The sequence below is a fragment of the Phasianus colchicus genome, chromosome 3, assembly GCF_987193195.1.
Source record: "Phasianus colchicus chromosome 3, bPhaCol1.hap1.1, whole genome shotgun sequence".
Classification (NCBI taxonomy): Eukaryota; Metazoa; Chordata; class Aves; order Galliformes; family Phasianidae; genus Phasianus; species Phasianus colchicus.
The window spans coordinates 53,151,825-53,175,726 of record NC_143438.1 but is presented as its reverse complement, the minus strand read 5'-3'; the positions used below and the strand labels follow the sequence as shown (position 1 = coordinate 53,175,726).

The window sequence follows — 23,902 nt, the reverse complement described above, 5'->3', positions numbered from 1 at the left end:
AACTTGCAGTCCTTAGTAGATCTTAAGCCCTGCATACATATGTGGCTTGGTGTGTAAAACCCTGGATGGGCTATTTATTTTCACGGCAGTAACCATACCAACTGAAGCTAATTCTCACCAGTATAAGAGGTAAGTAGTTCTTAAGAATACTTCTAAGCTGTGTTGAAGTGTTGAGAGCACCTTTTATCTTCCTTATTTTTCTTTCTTTCTTTTTTCCTGTATGAAATTGGCAGGAAGTATGCTGCTCTGATTTTCTTCTTTTCCTGTTAGATTTTTTTAAACCACATTTAAATGCTAACTTTCTAATAACTTATTCTAATGACTAAATTTTCTGTAGCTTATATCTAAGTCTGTATATCTCAAATAACAAAAAAAATGACTTTAGGCTCTGTGAATCTACCATTTCATTGTGAGGCACTTGTATCTCTACTTCAATTGTTTTGCCTGTAAGAGATAGACAGTGTCAGTAGACTTTCGATGAATCTTTTGTTGTCTTTTCCTAGTGAAGAATTATGTTCCTTGACCTTAAACAATGCTGCGGTGTTACTTTTTAGATGTGTCATTTAATGTGTATAATTCATACTTTTACTTCAATTTTTAGGATATACTATTTCTAGTAAGATAATTCAGTGTATAGTAACTTTCTGTAGCAGGAATGAGAAATCTATACCTTAACAGATATTTTAATTGCCAGGGTTTCCTATATCTTAATTCTTTGCATTTATGTAGCAAGTATGTGATTCTTGAAGCATTAATAAGAATAAATCAGCTTAGCACTGGATCGCTCCTGTGAGGCAAGCATATTCCACTGTCTATTGATTAGAAATACAGGCATGAACATACTTTCCGTTTGCAATTCCTGAACATTAATTACAGTACCAGTCCTTATCTCCAGACATTGTTATTCAGTTTCAGTAGAGTTAGAGTCAACTTCAATTGAATAGCAGTTGGAAAGGTTCCTCTGGATTTGTTAGCATAGCCAGAATTAATTTTTTATAGAGTTTAATTTCTTCTTCCACAAACAAGAATGAAAATTTCACTGATTCTCTGGGCAAATATATTCAGCTTTCATCATGAAAACATATGTATGTTTACACAGAGGAAGACATTTTTGGCATTTACATGAATAAACCTTACTTACCTTAAAATTAGAGGTTTCCATTAAAAGTAGTCATATAAGTTCTCTATATACTGTATTTACATAACACAGAAGTTAAAACTTGTGAGAGTTCATCCTTCTTTAAGATGGTAGAATGGGATTCAGTTGCATACACGTGGTCATTTGGTACCTTTGAAGGGATGCTCATCTGATCTGTGCTCAGAATACATTTTTTTGGAAGGATCTGTGCCTCCCATTGGCATTGTGGCATATTTACCATCATCATAAAGTACTTTTATTCCATCCTAAAACAGAAATGGGGCTCTGGGGCCTTTGATGTACTCATCTGATTCCCTTTAAGACTGTCCTGCAGGTCCACACAGGCTTCCCTCTTGACAGTAGTGTGAGTTCAGAGTACTTTGGTACAAACTGCAGTTAGTTCTCTGGCCTTACAGAGTTGGACAGTGTACAGCTACTATTTTGCTGATTGTACCACTGATAATCTAAGTAATTACTTGAGCAAGTAACCAAAACTGAGAGAACTGCATAATAATGAGAGTGTAGGAATGTCAGAATGATTGTCTGAAACTGTATGGCAATGTGATTAGAAAAGTAACTTCTGCTTAAATTAAATTAAATTAAAAAAAAAAAAAGGCAAAATGAACATAACAGTTAAAATCACTGAAGCAGTGGGCTTTAAATCTACTTTTTTAATTTATGTGTGATGTAGGAGTGTACATGTACGTGTGTATACAAGTCTAGAATGTTGTTTGACTTCCTCCTTAAATATTACTTCTTACAATACAATTCTTGCTTTTATGGTATATGTAACTTTCTTGGCTGAATGCTCTCCAGGTTGCTAAATTTATTTCCTTCTTAATAGACTTACTTTTCTTGTATTTCTGGCAAGTGCTTTGACAGTGTGCCTTTATGCACATTTTTGAATTAAAAATTATTTTTCCAGGAGACTATTTTTAAAATTTGCATATTTCAGCCACTACAGAGACATAATTAACGTTGACACCAGCAGATTCTTGCAGCAGTAAACAAACATCATTTATTGGTTTTACGGGCAATGTGTGTACCATTTGCTCTTTCTAGGCAGATGTTAACTGAAACAAGCAATGGAGAAAACACAAAAATTTTCAAAAATTAAGAACTTTTTACTTTAAATACCAAGGATTGTAGAGCACTGAGAACAGTAAACCTCTGCTAGTTCTTCATTATTCCTGCAAATCAGAAGCTGAGTGTGCACTAGCCTCCTCCTTTCCTTCTTCTTTGAAATTGCATTGTCAGCAGACATAAAATTTCCACAGACATGCAGCCACTTTATTCCCTCAGTTCCTCTGACCATCCTCTATAAGTGGCATAAATTACCTTTTATGTTATTACCTTTTTTCTTCAGTGTTGTAGGGACCTTTTCCTCTATCTGTTTTACAGGTTAATCCAAGTCAGTTATGCTGCATAATTACTGACGGAGAGAATTCAGCTTAAAAAGTGGATCCAGTCTGTATGGCAGTCTTCTGTTCATACAGAATTATCCTAACAGATGATCTCATGAATTTCAATCTCTCTTCTTACACTTGTGCCAGAAGCAGAAGCTTCCTGTTGCCTCCGGAAAAATACATGAAGGTAAAACCCAAGAGAGGAGTAAGAAAAGCTGCCCATTCAAAACCAGCTCACAGCCAAAGTCTTACCTTATCACTGCCTTAGTTCAGTGACCTTGTCTTGTCATTGTTCACTTCAGCAAAAAAATATTCAGGAAGACAGCTACCACCAGCTGTCTTGCACCACAAAGATGTTTGTTTACCTCTGTTGTTGGTGGAGAAGTCAGAATCCAAGATACAGGAGAGCAGAAAGAAGGCTTTTAATTTGGGTTCACCAATCCCATCCTAAACAAAACAAAAGAGACTTGTTTTTCTCTCTAATTAGTTAGTTGAAGACGTTGAGGTTTTCAGTGACCAGATCAAGTACAGCACTAACCAAGGCAAAACACTGTGCAAAGTTAAGGCATAAAGTCTATTTCCCAGCTCTAGTTATTTAAAACCTGTACGAGTTCTACAAAAAAATAAGTTAGCAAAGACTTAGTTTTGAGCATATGATCTCATAGTTAGTAGTTTGTCTTCAGAAGTACACTGAATCAATGATTTGCCTGTGGGCATAAGGACTGGCTGATGCTGTGCTTTTTTTTAGGATCAAAAAATAATTAAAAAATGAGAAAAGATACTGTTGATACCTTATTCAAGGAGTGGCACATAGGTTGATCTATTTGTACAGAATAGAAAGAAAAGCAAAGTTAAATAGGCCTCATGTTTACTTCAAAGCTTTTTCTAAAATAGCTTCTAAAATACTGACCTTAGCAGCAATGAATGTAGTTCACAATGGAAAATCATGTCTTGTAGTGCTCCATCTTGAGAGATTTTTAGCTCAATGCTTTACATGTGTCTACATTGCAATGATGCTATATTTTCTTCTTAATTTTAACAAGATAAAAATTAAGGATTATTTGTTTATCTAAGATCAAGTATTTTAGAAAGTGTTTTGTGAGTACTGATAGGGCAAATATTTCCTTGTGGTTAGTTTTCAGTGAGAGTCCCTGTGGAGTGGGTGATGGATAGAACAGAAGGTTCTCTGTGTCTTTGAAGTTTCGCAGTTGGATGATTTTACCCCATCTTCTTCTAAGGTGAGAGCAGACCTGAGAGACTATAGGCATAATTTTTGGAATTCCACTTTTGAGAAAGCATCAAAAAGATGGGTTAGTGTAGAAATAGCTTCCTTCTTCCCTCTGGAGATTGTCTCAAGGATGGCTTGCAGGGAATTCTTTTGCGAATTAAGAAGTCTGAGATAGTAAAATGTGGTGGTCTGGCAAGCAGAGTTCTAAGTTCTTCTCCAGTTTTCTCACACTGACTGTGCTGTTGAGTAGTTTGTGTATCTTCACTGACTTCTGAAAGGCTGAAAAGTAAATGGCAGAAATTTTTGCTTTCAGCTTCTAAACTTGGATTTTTGAGGTTTTAAAGAAATCTTAGGTTGTTCCAAAAGTCATGTGGAGCTTTGATTAAGCGTATCATGCAGAATTTATTAGCAATTAAAAAACTACCGGATGGTCCATTTGACACGGTCTTTTCAGAGCAGAGCCTTGGAAGCAGCATATGAAAGGGGATGTGGCTGTGTGTTTCTTCTTACATTGGTTATCCTCTCATAGGTTTGCTAAATAAAAGTCATTGCTGGGAAAGCTAGTATTTTTTTAAAACATCACCTTATCAAATCACTTTCATGAAAGTTATTTCATGCCTTCAACAGATTTTACTTTTTTTTTGCCTTTAGACAAACTGTGAAGTTAAATTACATTAAATAAATAAATGAAGATTATCTCCCAGCCTTATTCAGCATAATGAACTTCATAATAATGCCACAGAACAGATTCATACTTGTACATATAACCAGAAAAATAATAGTATATGCTCAAAGCACTATGGGGGGGATTAATAAGCACAGGATTCTTCTCTGCATGGATTCCTCCCACACACCATTTTGAAATTTATTCTACCAAAAATTTGCAAGATACTTCTTATGTCTATTCAAAGCATGACTTTGCACAAAAATATGTTTGGATGCAAAATGTTCTGTAGAGATTTTATGCCAGACTGCTTTTGTTTTACTCATGACTCAAGTAAAAAACGCTTTATTTGTTTGTTTGTTTGTTTTGTTTTTATAATCTTGATTTCTAGGAGTTTCATCCACAAAAAAATACCATTTTGCTACCTATATGGGGTTGATTATTCTAACAATGTGAAAAGATCTGTTTCTTGTGGTGCTGATCATTGCCTGGATTTGTTTTCTAAGGAAATGTTTTCAGCTCTGTCTGTCCGTCCCTGCCTTGCCTTTGAAACTACTGACAAATTTCAATCTAATTTGATAAGATGGGTATCTAACAAAGAGAAGTTCCTGCATTTGACTTAAATAGAAAGCTCTAGGCTGCTGCATCCATAAGGGTCTTTCATTTTGAGAGGCAGAAGCTGCTTGGGTAATCGGAATTCTCCTAGCCCTCCACATGCCACAGACTCTGCATGTGAGAAGTGAGAGAGATGTGCAGTGAAATGGAGAAGGCATGCTGGTGGAGGCTTGGGGTTCAAAGGCAACAGGATGTCATGGCGTGAAATGGAGAAGGCATGCTGGTGGAGATGTGGGGGTCTAAGTCAATAGGCTGTCATGTTCCTTCAGTTCTACTTACTGAAGATGAATCTGTTTAATCTAATAATCTAATATATTGGGTATTTCTGTAAAGGAATCGCTGACTGGTTATTAAAGCTATGTCCTATGTTACAGGATTCATAGAGATCATCTATGACTGCCAGAACAACTACAGAATCCCTGTACTTTGTTGCTTTATGGCATTGTTGAAAGAGCTTACTGCATAGAAAAAATCAATAGCTTGAAGACATATTGTTACATTCATTTGAAAATGGTACAGCAGTTGCAAAATTTCTTGACATATTTATAAGAAAAAAAACAATTTCTACATACTTTTATTGCCTGTGTGATGTTACTTTAATACTGGAAAATAAAGCTAATAGCGCCCTATGCCATATGTGAACAGATCCTATTATAGGTATTGCAGGCTCATGGTCTGCCTTACAGAAAGGTAAACTGCTATTTTATAAATTCTAGAGTTGCAAAGCTTGAAGGTGCATATACCTTTAGAAACTGCACTGGCACATGTATATTTTAGGAATCCTATTTGAGGACCATTTTCTGAGTCATAACATTTTCATTTGTAATTTGGAAAATCTGCCTGTAATCCCTGAGCTACGGAATAAACACACTGCAACCTTTCTAGAACCCCTACAAATTCCTTCTGGTGAGCTGAACTGCAGATTTGTTGTGGACTGTGACATTTAGAGACTCTTTGCCCCTGACATCCAGAGCCTGTTTAGATAAACAGCTGAGACACATTCTAGTTGCCCGCCAGGGGGATCTAAAATAAATAAATAAATAAAAAATCAGTAGAAGAAGAGACCAGATGACTTTATTTTCTGTTGTATCCAGTTCTCTTTAAATCCACGCGATTCAGGCAGTACCATCACCCTTAGCCTGCACACTGTTGAATGAGTCAATCATAAGGAAGCAGTAAAGGTCTTTGGATAAAAACTTGATGTTCTCCTGGTATGTAGATCATAGGTTCACAGAATGGCTTGAGTTGGAAGGGAACTTAAAGCCCACCTAGTCCCAGCCTCCTGCCATGTGCAGGGCTGCCCCCTAGCAGCTCAGCTGCCCAGGGCCCCATCCAACTTGGCCCTGAGAATCTCCAGGGATGGGGCACTTCTTTGGGCAGCTGTGTCAGCGCCTCACTGCCCTCTGTCATTTCATCTAAATCTCTCCTCTTTTTGTTTAAAGCCATTCCCCCTTGTCTTATCACTATCAGACTCTAAAAAGTCAGACCCCCTTCTGCTTGTAAGCTTCCCTCAAGTACTGGAAGGCCACAATGAGGTCTCCCCAGAGCCTTCTCTTCTCCAAGCTGAATAACCGTAACTCCCTCAACCTAACTTCATAGGATAGGAGGTCCAGCCCTCTGATCATCTTCACGACCTTGTCTGGACCTGCTCCAGCAGCTCCACATTTTTACTGCCATGCCTCAATCCTGAAAGACAAGCCAGCTTTGGCTATTCAGCTGCTTTTTTCTCCTTCTTCATATAGTCATCTCTGAAACACAGTAGGCAGAACACAGGTCTGTGCAGGAGAGTGTTCAGTAAGCTGCAGGGATGCCTGACCAGGGGGTCGCACCAGCTGTATGTGGCAGGCCAGGCACAGAAAGGAAAGGTTGCCCAGGCAGTGCATGTGCAAAAGAAGTTACCCAGCTTATATTCATTGAATCTTGTTACTCACCAGGGAAAGGGAACTTCACTAAACATGTCTTTAAGTTTCTATGGTTAATCCCTGTCTGCTTACGGGTTTCCTGGTCTGTGGCCTTGTGACAAGACAGAGCAGAATCATTGCCACTTCCAGTGATGGTGACAGGGCTGCTCACAGAAAACACTTCAGTCTCTCACATTCTGTGCATTTGGATCTGAGCTTAGTAAAATGCAATAGATGAGGTCTATGTTTCCCATGCATACTTCAAAAGGATCTCATAGCCTGTCAAGATCACATGTCCACAAATTGAACTCTGTGAAAGAACAGGAGAGGTAGTTCACAGTGTAGGCAGTCGCAGCATAGAAGGGTGCAACTTTCTCAAACTAGACATGGATATTTTTATTTCAAAAGATATTTTTTATTTTGTTGTCCTCTCTGTTGCTTTAATTTCATACATGGAAGCCAAGGACAAAGAAGTAATTATATAACATATAAAAGTAAATCAAAACGGACACCGACTTCAAAGCTTTAGGCCAGCTCAGATCTGGACATGAACTTTCCAACTAGTTCTCTGTACATGATAAATTGGACTAGCGTAGGATCAACTCTCTTTTCCTGAACTGGTGGGGGAACAAAGTTTAAATCATTTGAATGACTCAATCAGGGAAAGAGCACTTTTTCTTCCACATCAGTATGTTTTTTGCTAGAATTGGTTCCTTCAATAGCTTGTTCAGGAACACAGCTGCTGCGGATTTAGGACTGAAAGGTTCTTTGGTTGTTTCTGCTTTTTACTGAATGCTAAGGATACATTGGCCTGGAAGATTAAAGTCTAGAGGTTGCCCTTGTGAGGAGTTTTCCTGTAGTACTCTTATGGTTACTGTCATGTGCTAACTTCAAGTGATAGATTTGACTAACACAATACTTCCTTTGGGGAGCTATGGTAAAGGCTTTTCTTGTTTTCTCTATGCAAGGAAAAGAAAACTACAAGCCATTCACACAGATCAATCTAAAGATTTATTTGCAGCAGATAAGTAGGGAACTAAGCAGTAAATCTATTCCATCTACTTCAGCTTACAGACATCTCAGATGCTCTCCTGCCTGAGAGACTAGCACAAACCTAAAACACCTCCCCCTAGTTCAGAAGCACTCTCTTCCTCTGTCCCTTCTTGATTGATCTCAAGTTCTTAATCTCTCCACCTGGCCCTCTAGCAATAATTAAGGCAATTAAAGCTTCTACCTTCTAAGACTGGTTGTTAACCCAAACCAGCTGACTCACTTCCAGAGATAAGTTCAGTGAAGAAAAAAGGTTGCTGCTTTAAACATATAAATGCAAAAAAGGGAAAAGCAAGAACAAGATAGCCTTTCTTTCTTGTTTCCTCATAATTTTCTGTAATTGGTATCCTATTCTGTTACATACGCAACACAATTCTGTAATATCCTTGCTGTGTTCCCAGCTTTCCCCCAGAGCAATGGATGGGAAAGAAATCATCTGATTACTGAGATCAGGTGTAAATGGCTGCTCAATACTGAACAGATATGAGGTTATTTGCGAGTCATTAATCAGTTGGTTGTGGTGGTTGGTTTTTCATTGTTCAGTTGGGATTTTCCTTTTGTGCGTCTGTCTCCTGGTATGTTACCATTTATGTCTTTTATTCCTCCAGTTTGTACTTCCCAATGTAAGTGGTCAGTCAGGCTCACATGATCAGTAGAGAAAGAACAATAGGGGAGTCTTCTCTCACCCATCCTGGCATGTGACTCTAGTGACTGAGGAACACAATGTGAAGGAGGGAGAGCCTATATTTGTCTAAAATGATTGAGATAGTTGAGTTAGATTTCCCTCCTACGCTGCTTCTACCAGTTGTGTCTTAATCTCCTTCTCAAAGATTTGTATTGCTACAGTGCTCAGACTGAAAAGGAGAAAGGTGAGGAAACATCTGAAGTGCCATTGTGTAGGAATAAAGTAGGAAGGTGAAATCAGTAGAGGAGAGCTTACAGTAAATTTGGAAAAAGCACACCAAGAAAGATTCTTTTTATACCATTGTTAAAGCAATTCCTCTCTTGTCACCAATTTCAGTCCCTCATTATTTCATGCTTCTGCTCTGTGTCTATTCTTTCTCATATGAGTAAGGGTAAAAATAAAATTTGGAAGTGCTGCTCCTCCTCCTACATTGGAAAATGCAGGTCTGCAGCTCAGCATCTAACTATGTGTTTAACACATCCAGCTGCTGTACAGTCTTAGGCAGACTTCATAGGGATCTGCTGAGTTCCTGAACCTCAAAAGCACTTTTTTTGCCAAAGTCTTAGCAAGAGAAGGGCAGAGGCATCCTTCATCTTCATTTCTCTCATTCTACCTAGTAAAAACAAATGCTCTCATCCTTTGCTCCTGCTCTGGTGGTACACAAGCCCTGCAGCGATGACCTATTATTTTCCCTACGTCTGTCTCTGCTGCTACTTTCTAGAAGTTTCTTTTGAAACTGTGTATGTGCCCCTTGTATAGCTTCCATCTTCAGCTTTGATACATGGGGACACGAGAGACAAGACAGCAGAACAAAAGCAAGTATCAAAATAAAATCTTTATCCCCTGTATTACTGATATAATCTGAACACCTGTGAATGTGTTTGCTCCTTAGTACCTTTCCTCTGCAGATAGCAGCTTGGGTATATGCAAGCTTTTTCAATGGTGGAGTAGGAAACAATTATAGTAAAGAGTGAGAGAAAGAAAAAGGAGGTGGAGCAAAGGTGTAGATACACAGTCCTTATATTAAGTATGAGTGTAGTTCTAGTAAGAGCTTAGCCTCAAGGGTCATTGTTCACATATAAACACAATTTCCCAGGGTAGATTCTACAGGATTTGAGAAAATAATCTTAGGTTTCATGTTAGTAATTGAAGAAAAAAATGGGCTATTGAACTCTTTTGGTGTTGTAGCATAGATTCCCAGCAAGAGGGAGTACAGAGATATTTAGGGAGGAAGATGTGAAGGAAATAGCGTGAAAGAAGTGAACTAATGCAAGTGGAGAATGAAGCAACAAGAACTAAAGGCATAAGAGAAAGAAAAGAATGTAATGTTTTAGAAGGAAGCAGCTTGGAACAATTGGTATAAAGTGAATCAAGGGGCATGAAAAGAGGAAGAAAAAAAGAACAGCAATCGTGGCAATCTTCTAGTTCATTCAAGTATTTTGAAAAGGGCCCATGACTAAATCATTGAATTATGTATGATTTCTATTCTCTAGTAATGAAATAGTAACCTTAGGACAATTAAACTACTACTAAGGAAGTTATTTCACTTCTGTATCTCAATTCCTGTTTGTGTTGACAATAACTTCATATCTGAATGAGACTTTAGAGACCGTGTCTGCAGCTGTTGTACATAGCAATTACTTTTGAAATGAAGCAGCAGCCTGTGAAATTTTTCAACAAGGGCTACCACTGTTTACTAAAAGGTTGGCTCCTTGAAGATAGATTGAGTTTGTCAGGGCTTCTGATGCAATTCTGCAAAGAGTTCCTATGCACCTAGCCTGCTGCACCCAAACAAACATGCTTGGTTATAGCCTTCTCTTCTGTCAGAGAGATGAGGATAGGTTGCAAAGACATAAGTGAGAATCTTGAGGCTTGAGTTGTTATGACTGTCCTTGTGACATGCAGATTTATACAGCTTTTCTCCATCTTAGCTATTTCTTAAATTTGACTACATTATAGGTTTCAACTTTCAGTGAGAAGAAATGAATAGTTTAATCTTTTTACAATAGTTAGCAGCTTTTAGCAGCTGGTTGTCTAACAGTTGATCAAAGAATGATGGGTTTTTACTGATAGTCAAAAATGATCGCTCTCTGCCTGTGATGTGAACCTTAGTGGCCATTAAAGTATACTTCAAATGAAAAATATTCTCTAATTCACACATAAATTGTTGATATTTCTTTAAATTATACATATAGCCTGAGAAATTAAGAGTGTGGAATCAGGGTGAAAAAAACTGTAGATGTCCTATTCAGAAGGTCAGTATTTCATCAAAAATTAGAAACAGTGATTTTATGCTTAAACTTTTTGATTGACAAAAGCACAAGATATGGGTCTACCCCTGATTTCATAGATTTGATTGCACCTGCAAAGAGTGCTAATGCTGTCCACTTATAAACTCTCCTTACTTTTTTAATAAGACAGGATTTTTTTTTTCCAGAAAATTGGCTCTTCAGAAGGGGAGTATAATATTTCTAGATCTTCAAAATCTATTAAGTGTTTTATAGGAAGTGTTTAAATCCTTTATTGCGTCCTGGTTTGCAGAAATCCAGAGCTTATGATGGAACTTTCCTATGTGGCAGCCTGTTTCTCAAGTTCACATAAACGTCAGATGCTTTTAAAAATCCAAAATAGCAGTGTATAATGCCAAAAATAATTTAGGTTTTTGAGTCTGTCACCATTTAGCATTGACTTTTTAACAAATGTTATTGCTTTTTTTTTTTTTTTTTGGCTGAAAAACACAGCAGCCACATTGTACAATAAGAGTAGTTATTGCAGGTTATTCAGCTGGGTTTTTTTTTGACTATTTGGTTGAAAATACCTGCCTTCCAACATCCATGACAGGAGTTCTAGAGGTCATTAATAAAACAAGTTTATGAAATAAGAGCAGTGAGAAGCAGGCAAATCTGCTCTGTTAAATCAGCTCTGCCTTTTTTGCCTTGACAAGAGTGGGCTAAGGACATTTGGACACACTTCTGATTATTAAAGAGTTCTGTTCCTCCATAATGTCTGGGTAAGCATCTTTTTGCCAAGCGGGAGCCTTCTTGTGGGTGTTAAGTCAAGTAGGAAGAGACTGCTTATGGATGAATTAGAAAAATATCCCTTTACCTATTGCCTCTCAATACACTTCATTATTCTACTTGTCTGAGAATTCTCAGTTGCCTCTCTAGTTTTACTCTCTCCTTAATTTTTGAGGTTGTTTCTACTGGAGTAGAGGGATACATTTCGATAATGTTGATCAATACAATTGACCTAGGATAGACTATATTTTATCTAAATTGAGAAAATGTACAGAGGAAAATCTGTGTTTCACAGTCTTTAGATAATTGAAAAATAAGAAATAATTTAGTCTTCTATCTCTCCAGATATATCCTGCTGAAATTAAACTGTTTGGATAATTGACAGTTTACAATGTTTGTTGGTGGTAAATATGCCTCTGGTGAAAAGACTGTTAGAGCAAACAGGTAATGTGATACAGACTGGCTAATAACTGAGAAAGAGCAAATAGATCTTAGGAACAGCCAGTATTCTCTCGTTGACTACTTTAAGAAACAATAAGTTTGAGGAAGAGACCATGTCAAAAACAGTTCTGGGAGGAAAAAAATCTATTCATTAGTCCTATTGTAAATAAATGAACAATTGGCTTGTGTAACTGACAATGTTAAGACTCAGCAAACAAAAAATGATCTTTTAATATTTTGGTGTAATACAAGTTTTGTGTAAAAATATCTTATGCAATGTTCTCCAAAATATTCACATGTTAAATAACAGTGTTACAGAGTCAAACATGTAAACCCTAGATTTTTTTTTCCTTTAAAATGCTGTTATCTTCATGCTCCAAACATCAGAATTATGTATGATGATGCCTTTCCATCATTGAGAGTGAAGTTTTATGAAGAAGCTGGAAAAGACAACTGTAATATAATGAGGAATAAAATAGTCAGTCAGATAGAAGTATACAAGTAACATGAGCAAATGTATGATAACATGAAAATGAGGTTAATTGGATCTTGAAATAACTGTGAGATACTGGAATTTTGATTGAGACTTCACTGGCTTTTCTATTATAAGAAAAGAAATGATGGGTAGTAAATTTTCACATACATGATAATATAAAGGTTTAAAGGGAATATGTGAAAAGATATTAACAGTAAAGTCTGGAGGAGATGAAGACATAGATTTTAAGAAGAGCTATGGAAAAAAAATGTCTTACGAAAAATTATAGAGAGCTGGACTTCTATCTATAAAGTCTGAAAGAGAATATTTGGGATAACAACTGAACATTAGTTTTCCACTTCTGCCTCCTAGATTGCTGTTTAAACTAAGGAGAAAAAGATAGGAAAATTTGAATTCATAATGTCATCTCTTTTAATGTTATCTCTTTTAATGCAAAAACAACCCATGTATGCCAGAAATATTTAATGTTTTCTAATGTGTTATTGTTATTTATGCTACAGATTTAATGTTAAAACAACAAGAAAACTCCTGTAGGGAAGTTCTGTGCAGTATGGAAAATTTGGTTTGCGTAAGATGGAAAGTTGAGCTCAAGGAAACTAATGGTTATATCAAATACAGTTCTTAGAGGAAGAAGTAAGATATAAATTCACCCTTAACCTTGACAAATTAACGTATTTTTTATTTAAATATGAAGTAAAATGCACAATTTGTACTCAATCAGTTCACTGGAAATTGGTGTGTCACTTTACGCCAAAACCTTGTCATACATAGAATCTGTTAAAAAGTGTAAAGCAAAATAAGTTACGTTGTAGTTTAGATAATTTCAGAAAAATGTATTGAAAACAACCAAACTAGGTGTCAGTCTTCTCTGAACTCTTTCTGTACCATGGAAATGTTCTCTTTGAAAGTATGTACACACAGATAAAACAAAGGAAAACCCACACATAACTTGCAAGAGTATTTGCTGAAGCTGTAGACTTTTGTGTATTCAGTGGCAGAGTGAGAAGGACAGAGGTGCAGAAAGAGAAGGAAGAAAACATTGGAGGTACAACTGTATATGAGGGATGAGCAGAATGTTATCAGCTTTATATTACAATTTTATTTATTCATGATTTTTTTAAATATATTTAGTAACTCTTAAAGGTATAGAGACAGATTACTGGAAAGGAATCAGATGTAGACAGTAGAGTGTTTTCATCTCTACCTAGCAGCAAATATTCCTTCATGCTTCCTTGCCTTTTCTTGCAGGACAAAAACCTGAGTTAATGCCTGCCAGCTCTTCACATTTCTGTGGTCTAATATAGCAACTGAAAGAATTATATACTTGTATGGGAATTGTTCAATCATGGCCTGAACCATTGATTGATCACCTGAGGCAAGGACTGGGTCAGCCATGGGAGCACAGGTGAAGACAATTCAGCTGTGTGACCAGAAGCTGTGTGGGACTCCTAGACCCCATTATAAGGGCTGACTGCCACGAGGGAAGGATCTCTTTCTGGAGATCTCTCCTTTTTGGTGTTTTCTCCTATGAGCCTAGATCCTTGGATATGGATGGGCATTTCTACTTTGTCTCTTTTCCACTATGATAATCTTTCCAACTATAACACCTGTGAAGTGCTATCCTAACTGCTCTACTCTTCCAACTGTACATTTGTTGAGTGTACAATATTGTAGAATGAAGTGTAAGAAATATAACACAAGTGTAGGAAATGAAGCCTAGCTTTCAAAAAAGCTGCACTAGACTTCCTTCAGAGACCTTTTCCCCTGAGAAGCTGGGTCTTTCACTCCCCTTTGGTACTAAAAATCTTGAAGCCACAATATTCCCCAGTTTGTGGTCATGACAAACAACCAGCATCATAGATGACCTTTTTGAGTAACTGAGTAACATTTTGTCAGTCATTCCTCTGTTGGCTCACTTAAGTAGTTAAGAGTTGCTGAGTCTATTGTTGGGAAAAGTCTCTTGCAAACAACTACACGTGATGTCATTTAGGAGATCATTGCTAATGGCTGTATATCAGCATCTGAGCTTACTAGGCACTGGGCAATATGGTAGACTTTGATTTTTGTTCATTGTTATTTCATAGAAACTAACAACACAACTTTTGTTGGCTATTGTGGATTTTTTGCATTAATATGTATTTCATATAATATAGTATATATTTTTTTTTCCTCACAAATAAGGTGATGTGCTCTTTATACATAAGCATATAGAAATCAATAAATCAGTCAAGCAATAAATGAATCTATTTTCTATAGGCAGGTCTTATATGGAATACATTTGGAGTTTTTGGAAATTATTCTTTGAGAAAGTTTCAGATAAAATGTAGAACTTTCAGAGTAGGCCAAAGAGAAAGTCAAGAGTCTGGAAAATGTGTTTTGGAGAAAGAATGCATTTATTGGGAAAGAAATGGGAAGGGACATTACAAGAATCTGAATTCAAGCATCTGGAAGGTTGCTATAAGGTGGAAAGAGAATGCTATCTTCTCCAGGTATATCTGTTGTCTGTTGCCATATGTAGTAGACAGATGAAGAAGACAGAAGTTTAGTACCATCTACAAATGTTTGATGTGTTACATATATTAGTAAGTATGTATACAATGTAACATGTAGAATGTTTAGAAGATGCATTTCATCTCCATCGCTGGAAGTCTTAAAATAACTTCCGTACAAACAGTGGTCAGGAATGACATTCTGACCTTGTTCTATGGCAGTAAGATGTACTAGTCAACACTGCATTATCTTCTCAGGTTTTTATTGTATTACATGACATTTTCCTTCAGGTTAACCTTGTTAGTGACTTGTCATTTACTGGAAAGATGTTGGTATTTCATGATAAGCTTCTGAAACCAAGTTGTTGGGCAATACATTTTTTTTTTTGTAATGGAGGAGAGTACAATAGGTACTTAGTATTACAACGGAAAGATTGAAAGAATTAACTCAGAACCTTCAGAAAAGGACAAGGTGGTCAAAATATATTTATCAATGTCTCAATATTTTTAAGGCAACCTAATAATTTTTTTTTTTGTATAGGTAATACTCTAGGTCTTGTTTGTTCTCCTTTTACATTTCTATAGCTTTCTTTTTTTAAAACACAGAAATTTCATGCTTTATAGGTTCTGTCCATCTAACACTTCCACTTCAATCTTGCACTGCTATTGAGATGCGTGCTCTCTCTATGTGAGACTCGCACCAACCTGCTAAGCCGAAAGCTTCGTGCTTGTTCTGCTCATGAAGAACTGAAACTGCTTCTACCAGGTTCTTGGCAATACTAGGCAAAATATTTGCAGGTAGACCAATAGTCATATGCACAGGGACAGAAAGAAGAGTTAAACTTGTCTACCTTGTAAAGGAGCTCTCTGACCACCCAGCAACCCTTCCCGGGAAGTAGCCTAGGTTTAAGAGACATTCTCCCTTCAGTGGCTGGCCCTTATGTGAGCTCAGGGTGCCTCTACCCTGAGTCCACCCCTTCTGGTCAATTGGGAGCACAATTGCAAACAATTTGCCTGTGCCAGCCACAGCCCTTCACTAGGTGCTCAATCACCAGTTCAAGCTGTGACCTAACAGTTCTCCTACAGTGCTTTTGGGTGGTGAACTGGAACCAAGAACTTAAAAAGAGTGAATAAATAAATAAGAGTGGGGTTAGCTAGAATTGCTTCTCTAGTCTGTTTCACCCCAGGACTATAAAAATGTATGTATCAAGGGGTGCATAGGAATAAATAAGCATGTTCTTGCCTGGCAAATGCAGGAGCAGCCACTTCAAAAGACAGTGGCAACCTTCAGTAATCAGGCTTCTATGATGTGAGACTTAAAGCTGGAGAATGTGTTAAGAAAAAATCGATTCTCTGCTATCTTACTCCATGTTTATATACATCTGCAACTGCTTAATGGAGTAGCATAAGAGAATGGTTATCAGTTTTTGCACAACTACAGAGTCAAAACAAATGAGGGAACAGCTTCTTCCTTTTCTGCCTAAACATTACTTTGTGTAAAATTATAAAAAATGTAGAAAACGTATTTTGAACTGAGCTTTTGTAATGACAATGTGTTGATTCCCCTGCTAGGAAAAAAGCTTACCTTTTCTCTTTCTTTTTTTTTTTTTTTTTTCTGTTGCGCCATCATCAAATCCCCAGTGAATAATTTTTGTCATGCAATGTTCATAGGGCATGTTATTCGCCACTTTTTATTTACAATGCTAAAACTGTTCTTGAAATAAATATTTGGCAGAAAACATTGGACAAGGCCCTCTGCAATGCTTTCTTTTAAAGACAAAAAACAAAAAAAAACAAAAAAAACCCAACTTTTGCTTTTTTTTTTTTTTAACACACATAGCTAATACATTTTGGTCTGAATTTCTTTCCTTCACAAAAGCAAATTTCAATCCTAGTACATAATTTATGATCTTGGCATCTAGCCCAAACATATGTACATGTTGAAATCAGTTTTGCATCTGTTTAACTTTATGCACGTGAGTAGTCTAATTCAATTTAGTCTGATGAAATGACTTGTATGAAACCAAATGTTTGTGGAACAAGAATTTCAGATAGTAGGGTTCTTCAGGGCAATAGGTTCTGCTTGCTGAAACTATGTGGTTCTTAGCACAGGAAATTGTATTTAGATCATCTAGGATCTCTCTTCAAACTATAGCTGTAGTAAGAAGAGAAATGATGAAGTGCAAAAGAACATTTCTTGCAAGCTAGATTACTTTCTACTTCTTTTTCTTCCTCTTCTGAGAATCTCTTTACCATTAAGTGAAATCAGTCATTCCTTCATAACAAGCTATCAGACTGCTGCTGTTGGCCTTCTGGTAGCCACTGACAAAGTTAAATACAGTTGTTTATATATGCTAGGCATATATAAACATAGGAGATGTTATAATCATCATCTCCTATCTGGATGGAACCATGTTCTTCCTGAAACTTATTATTCAATGAATTCAGCAGCTACTACAAGGAAGTGTTATGAATGGGCAGCAATGTAGATATTCACCATCTTCCTCAACAAAACGTCAGTGTGCCAAATAAGAGAACAGGATTTTTGCTGCTCTGCCAAGTCTCATCTTCCCACACCATCTCATGTCTGCTATCCTGAACCCTGGAATCAGGCAAAAATTTTTTTGCCGTGCAGTTACAGGCTGTAGGAAGACAAGAGGTGGTGCTGAGCTTACTAATTGTTGAAGATATTTGTATCCCAAGGCTGGCTTTTCTGTTTTCTTCTGGTATTTCCTCATTCTTCCTATCGCCATTATCTAGGCAGTGAAGAGACTCTTACGAAAGGGGCTGAGAAAGAGGCTGCAAGATCTGCTGTTAGGTGCATTAGATATTTAAAAGTGGAACTCAAGAGGATTTGTACTGTGATAATGTAGTCTGGGAAGGTTAGATAAGGAAGGCTTGGACAATGGGTGCTGGGAAGGCAAGAAAATGAATGGGAGTGACTGCAAAACTGATGATGTACAGAAGTCAAAGATGAGATGGAAATGAAAACAGGGAAATAAAAAAGTTATGGGAGTAAGAATTTAAAGCAAGAAGTATATGTTAAAGACTAATGCAGTTTTGTTGGCCTTTCCCTTCTACCTCATTACCCAGCTACATTCTATGATTGATGAAAACACCCCTGAAATAAAAAGCGAATTTTTGGAGGCTCGGAATATAGCTCAAAATGTGATTTTATGCATGTGTATTTGAAATAAATTTGTGATTGAGGAATTATGCTCTTGAAGGTTTTTTTGGTGGCATTTAGGCAAAGCATCAAAAAGGGACTCGTGAAATTCAACATGCAGCACCTGATTTAGATTCTCTGAAGCTAATAGAAAACAGTATGCTTTGAAGTGATAGAAAAATATATTGAAATATTAAGGATTAAAATATTATAGAAATAAAATTGAGCTCTGAATTACTTTCTGATGAGTGTGATGGCTTTGTTGAAGATTTTCTGTGATACCTTTGTGTGGCTGGTGTGAAGATTTGGTCCTAAAGTGTTAAGTCATATAAAGCTTATTATTCTTGTTGTCTTTTCATGGTCTTCTGTGGTTTTCATTTTGAAGCATATGCAAAGGAAGCAGGTAACTGAAGTCTTAATATTATGAGGAAAAATGTACAGTATTGACTCTCTTTGTAACTGAAAAATTTTGGTCCTACAACTGGGTAGAACTTTAATGAGATGGTCATCTGATTTATACAGTAAGCTGACTGTTCTGCTGAGGGGAAAATTCTGAACGCTGGTATGTGAAATGGCTGTACTGTATATTTCTCAGCAGAGCATTCATAATGTTGGCAAACCTACACACCTCTGGTTCAGTGTGGGGTTTTGCAAATGAAAACTAGAATATGATCACCTCCACGTCTTGAATATTTTGAACTTATTGCAGCTTTTATATTTCATACCAATTGAATTTATATCAATTTTTTTTCTAGTGAAATCTGCTTTGCTTTAAAATGTGTAACATTTAATCATATGTGGTTTTATGCAATTTTACTGCCCCTTATTTATTCATGGCTAATATACAGAAGTCAGTATTTGTTAGAATCTTCCGTGTGTAACACTTGAGCAGTGCTGTATGGCAAATACCTCATCTTAACTGTAATTACCATGGGCAATCTATTTGGTAATTGATTTACTGAATTTACATCTGGTCACATTTTTTTAAAGCATGGAAATGAATATTATAGTGAAACTTTTGTTCTTAAAAGGATCATGAGCGCATTTTGTTGAACAAAGAATAAAACAAAATCACGGAATTATTTAATGTTTATGAATCGTTTTCGATGAATACACCTTATTTCTATGATCATTTTTTACAAATGTATTTTTTAATTTCTTTTTTTAGTCTCCTGCACATAGCTATTCAAGCTATGACTCTGGCAAGAATGAGAGCGTAGACAGAGGTGCCGAAGATCTGTCTTTGAATCGAGGGGATGAGGATGAGGATGACCATGATGAGCAGGAAGATCCTGAGAAGGTTAATGAGTCAGATGGGGTAGAAGCTGAGCGACTGAAAGCTTTTAATGTAAGTCCTTCTGCACTTCTTGCTTTGCTTACCTTTGCTCTCTCTCTTTACATTATTATTTACATTATTATTTACGGGTAAATTTGACAGTATTAATGGCACATTAATTTGTTTGATCTCTTTCAATTATTATATTAATGCAGATTAAACACTTCCCAAAAGATGACAGACTTACTGTGCTTTGTTTAGAATTTAAAGCAGAGTGCCATCTTTACCAGTGAAGAAAGCAAAGCTTTGTTTTGTGTGTGTGTGTGTGTGTGTGTGTGTGCCTGTGTGTGGATATGTGTACGTGCATGTTCAGTCAGTGTATGGAAAGGGGCTGTAGCTAGTTTATCAGAAGACCATTCCACTGGTCAGCTGTTCTCTATTGCTTTCCCAGTGTATGTAATTATGCATGGAAACACAAACAATTTTCAAACCAAGAAAAGTGAAATTCGCTTCAATAAAATGAAGTAGCAATCACTGCTTATTGTTAATGATGAAACTAAGTGGTGCCTATTTTCATACTCTGTTCTGGTTTATCTCGCAAGTTCTATATCTTCTAGACTATTCTTTTCTTTTTTTTTACTAGCTTCTTTCCACTCCCTAAATAATCCTTTAAAGTACTATTTGCTTAATATTTCTGGCTTCCCATTACAAAGCTATTCCGTGGATAGAAAAAAATGTCTTCCTATCAGTAATCAAGACAGAAAGGTAGGAAGAGAAGAGAGCAGCCCTCCAAACCCGTCTCCTCTGTCTCCCTCTTGCCAACAGATGTTTGTCAGGCTGTTTGTAGATGAAAACTTGGACCGAATGGTCCCAATCTCTAAGCAGCCCAAAGAAAAGATCCAGGCTATCATTGACTCATGCAGGCGACAATTCCCTGAGTATCAAGAGCGTGCCAGAAAGCGCATACGTACTTACCTCAAGTCCTGCAGGCGGATGAAAAGAAGTGGTTTTGAGATGGTGAGTTTTGATTTAAAACCCAGCCCTAGTTTCCATCAAAACCCCATATGTAAATCCATGACACTATTTTGTTTTCATCTTAGTGTCTTTTTTTGTTTGGTGTTTTTTTTTTTTTTTTTTTTTTTTTTTTTTTGTAATACCAAGTCAGAGGTTTCCTTTTCCCTCCTTCATTCTTCCTGAATTTATCCCCTTTCTTCACTGGTTTAAAAATGCAAGACTAGAATTCACAAGATGAATTAATACGGATCCATAGGAAAAGTAAAATAAGGGATAAGGGAGAGAAACCAAATGATGGCTGGTGGTCATCATGATGGCTCATTTCCTACTCAAGGTTACAGTTAGAAATTTTTGCCTGGCAAAGTCTTAGGTAAGACAGGTTTTTCTTTAAAATACTTTTTTTGATCATACTTCTGTGAGCTCTGTAAAAAATATATCGTGCTAGAGAAATGCTATCTCCAAGTTTATTCTATGAGCTATCAGTAGAAGTTACCCCTTTGAATTCTTTCGGTAGATATAAATTGAGTTTATGTTTTGAGCATCACGATGATGCAGTAAGTGTAACTGAACCAAAGACCATGAAAAACATATTACCATACAACTGGCATTGTTTTCAGACATTACTATTTTAGTATCACCCAATCCCCTGAGAATGGGTAAAGAATAACTTTTCTCACCAGTTGACAACTTTTTTTTTGTTTCTAAAAACAATCTTTTGTATTTCCCAAACCCTGCCAGGAAAGGTGCAATAAATTAGGTACGTACACACCTTATGATTGATGTGTCTTAGCTTTCACTCTGGCCATTAGATGACAGTGAAATCACCTCATCTTTACAAATAGATATCATTTAGCAATCAAACATATCATTTTTTATTTTAATGAATCATCTGCAAAACCATTGATTGCATTGAAAATATTATTGGGGATAATTGAATTTTACTGTTTCTCTCTCTCTGTTTTTCTCTTTCCTGCAGTCTCTGCAGAATACTTATGTTCATATGCTATTTTAAGATGTTAGTTGATAGTTTTTTGTAGGGTAAGACCACTGCTGGATATTACAAAGAGCAGAGACAGAAACAAAATTATGTGTTTGTGATTCTAAATGACTGCATTGCTTTATTATTGAAATAGTGGGATAATGCTGTTTCTGAACAATGGAAACACAGATGAAAAGACACAGGTAGAATTAAGGACATCTGTAATGATAAAAGTGCCAAAGATTGGCTGATGGTGTACACGTCAAATCGTATAGATTTCCAGTGTAAAATAAAGAGAACATAAAGTAATTTTTTTATACAGCATGTAGCATCAAATTGCATCTATTTACTCCAGCTGAAAATAATTCAGCAACATCAAGTCCACCTTTCATGATGCCAAATATTGCCAGTGTTAGCAAGCCTCTTCACTGTTCTGATTTATGACCTCATTAATCATTATTCACACTGATGAGGAGTTATGTAAACTGATTCCTTTTTTGTTATCTGAAAGATTTGTGCAACTCCTTTTCAGTATGAATAAGGAATTTACAGTCTGACCCATAAAAAGCTAGGTTGGCCTGACCTTAGTGGTTATATACATTTGCAAAGGTTACTTTCAGATGAATAAAGGTTGTAGGATCAAATTTATACCCTTGAGAGGAAAAGGAGCAGGGATTACCAGGAACATGATTCAAATATGCAATCTTTGTAATTCAGAAATATTCCCTATAGGATTCCATTACATTTCATGATGGGCTTTATTTCTTTCCAAACAAACAAATCACCCACTAAAATATTAAATTTCCTGCCCATGAATGGAAGTGACAAGGCAAGACACTGGTGTTTGTTCCAAAAATTGAGGCGTTCATTAGGCAGAAGGGAAATCTGCAGGTAGGAATATGAGCCAAAGACTATTCAGTGTCTTTGGAGGACTTCCCATTATCTTCCTGAGATAATAAATGATGTTTTATGCTTATGTCTCAAATAATTCTCAAATGAAATACATATCCATTTGGCATTTTAATTATTTTCTAATTTCTAAATTACTATATTAGTACCTCATGATTATAAGCAGCTTTTAAAAGTACTACCATGGACAGAAGCACTTGACTGTATGATTATTTTGAGCCTATTCACCACTTCGACAGTGGAAAGGAATCACTTTGCCTGGATAACAACATTTGTTCAAAACAATCATGAAAGGACATGTCGGTGTTGATTTGAATCAAGTACTACACTCAACTACAGCAAAACAGGATAATGATCTCCTCAGGAGCAGTAGTGCTACCATTGTTACATTAAATAGGATGTCGGATAATAATCTCCACAGGTGGTATCTTTTGCTATAGACATATTAAACACAAGGTTTTCACTTTGTTCAGGGCCAGAATTATATGTTTTGAGCATCTAGTTGTAGGAGAAAGAGAATTAATCTCTTAGGTGATATGTGACAGTTCAGAGTGTGCATGTGGAGTGGTGCAGCTATCTACAGCATCATATTGCAAAGTGAAGCGAAAATGTAAACACTAAGTTTAATTGGTGTAAGTCTGCCTAGTAAAGATGAAAAATCATGCCTGCAGCATGCTTCTGTCAGTTATTTGCCATCTGTAATCCAAACGACACTTCTCACTTCATGCCAGGCCAGTTCTAGCTATGAGGCAAGAAGAAGGTTCAGTCTCTCAAGTGTTCATGTTTCTTAAGTTTCTTAGCATTAATTTTTAAGAGATACTTATATTTATTCTGCTCATACTTATGACAGCTTGGAGTCTGTGGCCTCCAAGGCAGCTTGAATAGCATCTTGTTACAAATAGCCTTTTGAGAAATTGAATATGCTTTCTTTTTTTTTTTTTTTTTTTTTTTTGATTCTTCAGCTTGCTATTGTGCCACTTCCATTTTCATTCTGACACAAGCATATCCCTCAAAAAAGCACTGTAAAGTTTTTCTCAAGAATTGTAAAATCAATTTTCTCCTCAAGTTCTCTCTTGTGTATGGTCTATTGAGAATGTTCCCTCACTAAATTCTGTGATCTTGCTCATAATTTTTATTGAGAAGAAAGTTGGTTTTTTGATCCTGAAATCACTGGCTTTCTGATGAGATCTCTGGGTTCTGCTTCCACTTGTGCTCTGCTGTATCACTTTGTGAACTTCGAGAAGTTCTTGAAGGCTAAAATAAAGATTTTCTTTATTAACTCCCAATAAAAAAAAAAATAAAAATCAATTATCACCTCTCTCTGAAGGACTGATGGTAATGAGAATTCCTTTCTATATAAGAAGTGTTATCTGACCTATATACACTATACAAGAGGTTTTTTTTTCATGGAAATAGTCAGTGACCTAT

At 36.5% G+C, this 23,902-nt stretch overlaps 1 protein-coding gene across 6 annotated transcripts in view; it reads left to right on the top strand.

The window, feature by feature from the left end:
* The window catches only part of NOL4 (nucleolar protein 4), a 186,021-nt gene that overhangs the window by 117,636 nt on the left and 44,483 nt on the right, over positions 1-23,902 (top strand). For 5 of the 6 annotated variants that reach the window (XM_090137539.1, XM_090137538.1, XM_090137541.1 and 2 more), the window contains 2 exons: positions 19,465-19,644; positions 20,398-20,589. In XM_090137539.1, coding sequence (XP_089993665.1) covers positions 19,465-19,644; positions 20,398-20,589 — 372 coding nt within the window. The remainder of the gene's footprint in view (positions 1-19,464; positions 19,645-20,397; positions 20,590-23,902) is intronic. The other variant, XM_090137540.1, reaches the window with a different exon arrangement.